Raw genomic sequence first — 9,152 nt, 5'->3', positions numbered from 1 at the left:
CGTATGACCGCACAGAGCGTAGGCACAGAGAAAGTAATATATGTACAATTTTATATGTATGTTTATATGACAGTTATAGAAAATGATACAATTTAAAAAAAACTAGCATCTGCGACAGACTCATTATTTTTCGAAAGTAGAATAAATGAGTGAGAGAAGTTTAGTATGAAAAAAATGAGTTGATTTAGCTAATAAAGCGTTAAAACGCTAACACAATTTTATTTATTTTGATTGATATAAATACGCTGTTAATTAAACAGAATATACAATGTAAATTAGTTGACAGCGTTATTATTCTAAGGGCGTATTCAGAAAGAAAGCTTGAAACTTATAAGCGCTTATCGGCGCTTGTCAACGCTGGTTCGTTCTACACAAAGGAAGCAGGTTGAAGCAGACCAAAACAAATTTTATATGGCAGCGCCCAGCGCTGACCGCTTGTTGAAGATTGTCGGAACTTGTCGGCGCCGATTAGCGCTTATCGGCGCATGTTCATATATTAATTTCCTGCGCGGGTTATCAGCGCTGACAAGCGCCGATAAGCGCTTATAAGCGCTTATAAGTTTCAAGCTTTCTTTCTGAATACGCCCTTACATCATTTTGTAACAAGTAGAGTTGAATTGTTTTTTCTCATAATTTTGAACACATTGTTTTTTTAACGAATTATTAAGTAACAAATGAAGATTAGTTTCTTTAGTTAAAATCTGTGTAAACGATTATTAGTCGAGTAATTTTATATTATACTCCGTGCTCCGCGGTTTCACCCGTGGCTCCGCTCCTGTTGGTCTTAGCGAGATTATATAAAGCCTTCCTCGATGAATGGGCTATCGAACACCGAAAGAATTTTTCCAGTCCAGTAGTTCCTGAGATTAGCGCGTTCAAACAAACAAACAAACAAACAAACTCTTCAGCTTTATAATATTAGTATTGATTAATAAGATTAAAAGTCCAATATTTTTTTTTAATTTGCTTGATTAGTGTTTTTAATTTTGTTTTAATTTTGTTGAAAATTATTGCATTGCATAATAACAAATTATTTTTAATTAATGAATTTATAAAGAAGATAAATTCTATAATGGATGTTTGTATGCACAGATTATTTATCTATAATAAGCAAATTAATTGTAGGGTTGCTTTTTTTAACACTGTAACTTTACTATGGTAAATTTAATTTAGTCTATGCTTTTGATTAGCAAAAGTTGGGCGACGGCTAGTCGGTTATGTTCAACGTTTCGTTAAATTATTTCGCTAATATAGGTCATAAATAGATTAGATGCGCGAAATACATAATTTCATAAAAATAGTATAAGTAATGATACATCGTCTATTTAAATAAAATAAATTGCGAATTCGAATAATATTAAAAATCATAGAATACGACTTTCACCGGATACATCGATAATTTGATTATACGAAACAGAGGTTGCAAATTACTTATTTAGCGGGCAGTGAAACAATCTTACGATGTATCCGTGCATTTGGTCAGTTACTGATATAGCTGTGTGATGAACTGTGTGGTTCGTTTAAGTGACAAAGCAAACGCGTCGGCTCCCACAGGCCACTCGACACTATTATCCCATCCGTGATTACGTTGCGCCGGGAACTGGGCACTCTGCTTAGTCGCCGCGGGGACTCCAAAGCGGTAAATACGGAGTCGCAAATCCTGCTCCGAATCATTTATCGTCAGGATCTCGGTGAGTACCGCGCTAGCCAGTCTCGCAGGGACTCGCAGTTCCCTCTCTGACAGGAGTCGGGCCGCGGGCGTTACTTGCGCTCTGACATTGAACAGCGCAAGATCAGCTGCCGTTTGATCTTAAAATAGACGTAGAATACTGAGCCCCTCCTGGCAGCGGACTTAATCAGCTGATCCGTACAATGCTTTAATTATATCCAATTGGATAATTAATTCAAAAGCGTGGTTGATCAAACGCGATTTAAATCATTCATTGTGCGCGCTGATAACTTATCGGCGTGATAGTGTCATTTATAAAACAATTTGCAGTCCTGACATAGTTTTCAGTGATAACAACTGGTTAATTGGTTTCAGATTTGAAGATGGTGCAGCAAGATTTAACTTAGGTGTTCGGGAAGGGTACACATGGTTATGGTAGGGAATGGCTCTCGGGAGCTCATCGGTGTGAGTTCCTAGTGAGATAGGGTAACTGGATGTGAGTGTAGTGTTGTGAAGTGTCTAGTCATTAGTGAGTGAGGCTAAGAGCCGGGATGCCCTCCGTTATGTTGTCCGCAGTGCTTGAAGAGGAGGCCGACTTGTATGAAGCCTTCCCTCCTCATGTTGATCCCTCCGGAATCACCATTTTAACTGATAGCCCACCAGGTATGTATTGCTTTTTAACATATAAAACATACTTTTTAAAAGACAGCTATATCGTGCTGTAGTAAAATTAAGATAGCATTTATCTTATCCATAATCTTTATTACAAATTAATGGTTCCGTTTATACTCAAAGGAAATCTTGAAGATTATGGTCCTACAGAATTATCACATTTGAATTACTAACTAAACAAATATTTATTATTTTAAGGCACACTGTAATTATACTTTATCTCTGTGCAAATATTTACTGAGAGTTGTGGATTCTCTCCTGTTTACAATGTAAACTTGTGTCTATAAAGTTTATACTGATTTGTAAAGTGGAGAAACAGTGTAACATACCATTGTTTGAAAACCAAAGTGTGCTGTGTTGCAATGCATGCATGTTTTACATAGACATGTAAATTATATTGCCATGCATACTAAAATAGTTACACTGCATTTTTTTTTTTTGAGAATTAAATTTAAAAGGAAAAATATGTGTAATTTTATAAAAATGGCCAATCACATGACACATTGAATACCATACATTTCTAATTGTAATATAAAATTCATATAAGTTACTAGCTGTCCGCCCCGGCTTCGCCCGTGGTACCTACATGTTTAAACTAATCTATCTCTCAAGTTGGATCGAACTGCACATGGTGTACGAATTTTATTATAATCGGTTAAGTGGTTTAGGAGTCTATTGAGGACAAACATTGTGACACGAGATTTATATGTATTAAAATAAATAAAACAGACTATTAGGTTCTGATATTTCAGTCATGTTATTACAATACAATGTGGTGATATTTGAGAATATACAAACATTTTATTTTTAACTACAGAACTACAGATGAACTGAATTTTTTGTAATGTTTGCAATCATTTGATACTTGATAAGTGTCAGCATTTTAAAATTTGGGTAAAGTTACAGGTGTAGGATTGATTCTAGTTTTTGTAGAAATTACATTTCACAGTAATTAATGTTTTAAAAAGGATAAGAATTTAATTAAACATTTTATAAATTGCATGTATTTTATATTTAAGTATTTCTGATTATTAAATAATTATTTTATTACACAAGAAATTCACTCAATCAATTAAATGCAAAAAACATCATATTGGTATTTGTGTAACATATAAATAATATTTACTTTTGCATAATTGTTTGAATAATTTACATTATCAATTAATTCTTGCATTTAGTAATAATAAAATTTCATAGTTAATAAGTAATATTGGTACATCAATGCTATATTTAATATAACAAAATATAATACAATAAAATAAATATTTGTAGCTAAAAAATTTAATGTAAAACATGGTACATATATGTATAATAATAATTACAAATATCCAACATACAGAAACACAGACTAAGGAATAAATTTAAAGTTTAAGTTGGTCTGGACCAACTATGTCCATGTTATAACTCTGGAGTTATGCTTATAATGTAAGGCTTTCAACGAACTTTATCCTTCTGATATAAAGTAATATGTTGCTATTAAATGACATGCTGAATCCCGCGACTTCACTCGCGACGTGCATGGTTTCGATGTTGCGTATGTGCTATGAACAAACTCTGTTCTGAATTTCATACAGATCCGACCAGTTATTTTTGCGTGAGAGTAGCAACGCCATACATCCTCATAAAATTCACGCTTATAATATTAGTAGGTGGGTCGTTTAGAATAGGATGACTCTCTTTGTCATCAAATTTAGTTAGTTTAAAAGATCGACTATATTCCTTCCTGCTGCTGCGTGGCCTCTACTACGATAGGTCTGCCGGCAATTGCGTAAATTGCCTCTGCCTATCTAAATCTGAAAGGCACACGAGAATAAATGGACCAAGTACGGTTGCCTATGCAATTGATTCTTTACGGATGCTTCGCGGAAGTTTCGTAGAAGTGAATGTAACAAGGATAGGTTTAATTATCTAGTATTGTATTGGATATTTCCTGAAAGTAAAATATTGTGATATTTATAACGTTGATATTGTTAGGGTGTGGTAGCTTGTAACATCTTCGACGCAAACAATTTTAATGAGAGTGTTCGTTTACGTCGATTCAGGCTTATTTTGGAAAGCCTTTGTCAAAAATACAAAGACTCGTTTAAAACAGGAGATCCCATAATTGATTCTCCGAGGAATAAAGATTGGCTGGAAAAGTTAATTACCGTATCATTTCGTTCTCTGCTGTTAAATTAGATTTCTACCGCGTCTTTCAGCTATTTCTGGCAGTTTTGAAACCTCTTTTCTTTTTCAAATAATCGTGCCTATGTGAGAGAATCGAGTGTCATGAAGAATCGCTGCCAGGCCGTTAATATTCAATAGATATTGACCCGGAGGTCAGGTCCATTTGATTTTCATTAAGAAATATTTCGCGAAATACGCAAGTGGTGATTTCTTATTGAATATTTTACACTGCATGGAATTATTGAACTAAACAATGAATCAATCTTATAATAAAGGAAGTAGATATTAGCTTTCCAATCTATAGATCACAGACATGTATCAAGATAGACTAAGCGAGTGTATGTACTTCCCGTGTCCAAACTAAGATTATGAAACTTACTTGACGCTGGCCTACACTCAGTCCGCGCTTGCAGTTCGCCAAGGAAAGTCGTGAAGCTGAATAAAGTAAAATGCCGAATTGCGCCGTTATAAACTGTAGAAACTCCACAGCTGTGAGTGGCCGAGTTAGCAGAGATGTTTCCTTCCACCGGTAAGTAATTTTCTAATCAGAATATGCACTATTTATTTTAAAATCAAATAAAGAATATCTGTGGAAAACGATCGTGACAAACACGGATACCAAATCATACGAAATGATTCGGAATACATTGCGGCTTTTACTTGGCACGGTAAAGATCGAGTCGTATGATAACAAGCAATGAATAGCGTCTTCTCATTTTTCTGTTCTCATTTTTCTGTCCAATTTTGTGGTTAGTGATGTTCATTTGATGCAACAGTTCTCGATTCTAATCGATTTTATAATCGAACAGAAAAATGATAACTAATTTGAAGGAGCAATTTTTCAGAAAAAAAGGCATAGATTTTTTTTGTCATTTAATACGACTTGACCTAGAACTTTTAAGTATTTTAATACAAAGGTACTAAAAATAAATATTATGACATGGACGCCATTAGTTAAAGTGTCATCTTGGGAGTTTTTTAAGAAAACTCCTTATTGCTTAGACTATGTTTGTTTTTTCAGTTTTCCAAGTAACCCGAACATAAAAGAAAAATGGATTGATGCAACGGGACATAAAGATTGATTGATTGACAGTTTCATTACTTTCTTTCGATGTCCTCTCTAGTACGTAGTACACGGTAACTCAATGGGCATATGTAAGAAAAAGCTAAAACACATTAGTTTACTTGTTAGAATATTAACCCATTGACCACCGTAAGGCCCGATCGGGGCGCGACACAATAGATTTTCTATTGTGTCTGTGATTCCGAGGACTGATGGATTAAAAGGTTTATAAATTTATTTTATCATTCCTCTGTCTATGGTAATTATCATTTTTCTGTCTTGAATCGATTTAGTAATCGATTACGATTCATTTATTTAATTACCTCTTAGACATAGATCTAGTTTGATATGATTTCTTTCGATTTACTTCGATAGGATAGGACGATACTAGAATCGCCGCGCGAGTGGCGTCCTAATCGATTAAGCGTAAAATGAAAATACCATCACTAAAAAGCACTCGTGACGTCATAACGCGTCAAGGTCAGTACAAAAAATATGATACGCTTGGTTTTCATACAGATCGCGGTACTTGCGTAGTCTATCTATGTCTGTGCTATAGATGACTAGCTGCTCCGCGCGGTTTCACCCCCGTGGCTCCACCCCTGTTGGTCGTAGCGTGATGATATATAGCCTATAAACCTTCCTCGATAAATGGGCTATCTAACACCGAAAGAATTTTTCAAATGGGACCAGTAGTTAGAGATTAGCGCGTTCAAACAAACAAACAAACAAACAAACTCTTCAGCTTTATAATATTAGTATAGATTAACTGGTTCTCCATGCAAACTTACGATAAACTTTTACAAGTTGTTCAAGTTCTAAATAGTCTCATATCTTCAGTGAAGGTATTTTGCTTATCTGGTGAATTAATTTAGTTAAATTGCGTTTTCAAATGTAGGCCAGCGAGATAGCTGCGACACCTTCTTCCTTCGCAAATAAATCTACTTATTTATTGCTCTAAGTAATGTCGTAATTCTGATGAGTTCTAGAAGGAATGATCCAGTAGATTCGTGGTAATAAATAAAGAGATACGTGGGGTTATTGTAAAAAATAGTGAAGATGGAGTAGCCTCAATAGTAATAAAATGATATCGACGAGGAAAGGTTTTACGTTTGTACCAAAAAAGCTACTAAATGAATTAACCTATTTTTAAATGTTATATTTGATTCTTTCGTTACATAGAAGACATAGGGTAATAAAACCCTTAAACAATGTAAGAATTGTAATATTGGAAAAAAAATACGTGAAAGCCAGGTTCTAGTGGGATTATCTTTATCATTAAATTGCTATAGTTATATTGCAACCATATTTTTCTTTAAATCTCGTTCGGTTAATCCTTCCTTGATTGAACAAATAAGGATACTTTAGAGCAAAAATATAACATAATAGTTGGTATATAAAGTTAGTTGTAGGCATGGGTACCTGACCTTTTTGATTATGCCGAATCTTCCATGAAAGAAATCGTAATAATTCACCACAAAATGTTTACCAAAGCCGCATCTCATACGCGTTCACCGTCCGTGCTTGTAGCCGTTAAAACTATAACCATAGACAACTTTTCCACGAAACGTGTGTCAATGAGGTATTGTTGTGAAACAAAGATACGTAATTCTCGTTGAATTGTATAAACTTCACACAATGCCATAACCTATCCAAGAGTACACGATTCAAGATTCTTTGCACAGAAAAGTGTATGCCTGATTAGATAGTGTAAGGAAAGAATGCCGGTAAAAGCAATTTTTATCAAAAATTAGATTTATCACGCTATTTATTGGCCGTATTAAAATTTAATCAATCACGTACCAAGTATCAATTTCTCCGAAAAATTTATTGGTAGCGGAAATATTTTTGCAATCGAGTCAAAGTTTAATGCAATTACGAATATCAGACTTTTATCAATATATGAAGTTATTTATATCTCTTACTAGCGGTCCGCCCCGGCTTCGCCCGTGGTACATATTTACGTTTTCTCTACATAAAAACCATCCTCGTACTTCAAGGAATATAATAAAAAAAGAAATATCGAAATCGGTTCAGCCGTTCTCGAGTTATGCGCTTACCAACACATTTTGCGATTCATTTTTTTAAATAAGATTAAGATTAAAGAATTCCATTTCCTAAAAATCATGACTTCGTCGGTTATCACGGTATTAAATGTTAAAATCTCTTTAATCAAAAACCGATTTGACTGTAATGGAATTATCTGGAATTTATTGAGATAAAATCGACTCCTTTGTAAGGAAAACGAAGCGTAAAGTATTATCAGGATTGAACAGAGCGGGAGGTCATTTAAAGGTTAAGCATTTCTTATTGGATTTGAATAAAAGTATCGCCAATCCGAAATCGATTATTAATTCAATATTTTTATGGAGTGGCTGGAGCGACTTACTGATATTTTATTGAAACATTTTCGTGGATGAACTGTGACAAGGTTAGCCTCGAGGAGAAAGATTTTTTTTGTGCATGAGAAACCATTTGGTTCTCCACTCCAATCGATGCTTCGACTATGAAGATGATGTAAATCGCAATGTCCCGTTGTCTAAAATGTCTTTTGTCGTCAAAAAATAAACTTCTGAAACCAACACTGTATTCAAAAGAGTTGTTTCGAGTTTTGAATCTTGTTTGAAATTTTGTACGAGATAATATTTGCTCAGCTGCTTGATGCTTCAATGTTGTAGGCTAAATAAATTCATGCGAACTTTCTGATAAAAAATAGTTTCTGTCTCACTGTCTGTCCTTTGCTACGCTAACAATCTATTAAATAATAAATAAGCTATATTATAAATTATCAGCATACATTATTTTTGATTTGAACCACTTGAGAATTTTATCTTAAAAGATTTGGATAAGCTAATATGTTTGTCTATTCATCACTGTCGAGTTAGCCTGTTTTAGACAATGGGGTCTCTTGATTAGCTCTTATCGGCCATCTTGATTGAACTAAAACAGAGGTGATACTGGAAGTTTGTATAGCTTGATATTTTGGTGCTCCTTTAAAAAATGCTAAAAATATAAAAAGGCAATGGCCGCTTTCTTGAATTGCTAACATCTCTGAAATCTATGCACCTATGTAAAACCTTTCCTGTTAGAAGCTTTTATTACCAATAAGATGTCTTAGTGGTTGAAATTTGACCCCATTCCAACTAGACTCACATGTGTTACATAGTAGTACATTGCACGTATCGAGTGAAACATGATGCGTACAATAACTACAAACCTACAATGTAATACGTATCATCCATGTATCATCGTGAAACGTGTGACACGATCTCCTGGGATCTTTTAAATACAAAAGCAACGATGCATCATGGAAAAGATACACCAAAATACGTATGGGAAGACGATCTGCGTATAAATGAGCATTTAGTATTGAACTCTCGATTTATGAAAAATCGGACGTATGCTATGACGCATTTAATACGGATGATAAAAAACAGCATACGCAATATCGCATTCCGTTTTGTTTACCTTGTGAATGACTAAGGTACGAAACATTGATACAATCTTCCGGTAGATGCTTCCGTTTTCATGTAAGACTATACTTGATATTATATCTGTATGTACTTGCCTCTGAAGTATCCA

The 9,152-nt window shown here is 34.4% G+C and overlaps 1 protein-coding gene across 5 annotated transcripts in view; it reads left to right on the top strand.

Moving 5' to 3' along the window:
* The first annotated feature begins 1,186 nt into the window (after positions 1-1,186).
* Positions 1,187-9,152, top strand: part of sky (GTPase-activating protein skywalker) — a 103,300-nt gene continuing 95,334 nt past the window's right edge. For all 5 annotated transcript variants that reach the window (XM_090116116.1, XM_090116130.1, XM_090116108.1 and 2 more), the window contains exons 1-2: positions 1,187-1,691; positions 2,045-2,332. In XM_090116116.1, coding sequence (XP_089972242.1) covers positions 2,221-2,332 — 112 coding nt within the window. In that variant the 5' untranslated portion in view covers positions 1,187-1,691; positions 2,045-2,220. The remainder of the gene's footprint in view (positions 1,692-2,044; positions 2,333-9,152) is intronic.

The sequence above is a fragment of the Colias eurytheme genome, chromosome 2 (genome assembly GCF_061535395.1).
Source record: "Colias eurytheme isolate Ceu_HAF_F1 chromosome 2, ilColEury1 Martin Lab GWU primary, whole genome shotgun sequence".
NCBI lineage: Eukaryota > Metazoa > Arthropoda > Insecta > Lepidoptera > Pieridae > Colias > Colias eurytheme.
Note: the sequence above shows the minus strand (reverse complement) of the source record. Positions and strands in the feature narration are given on the sequence as shown.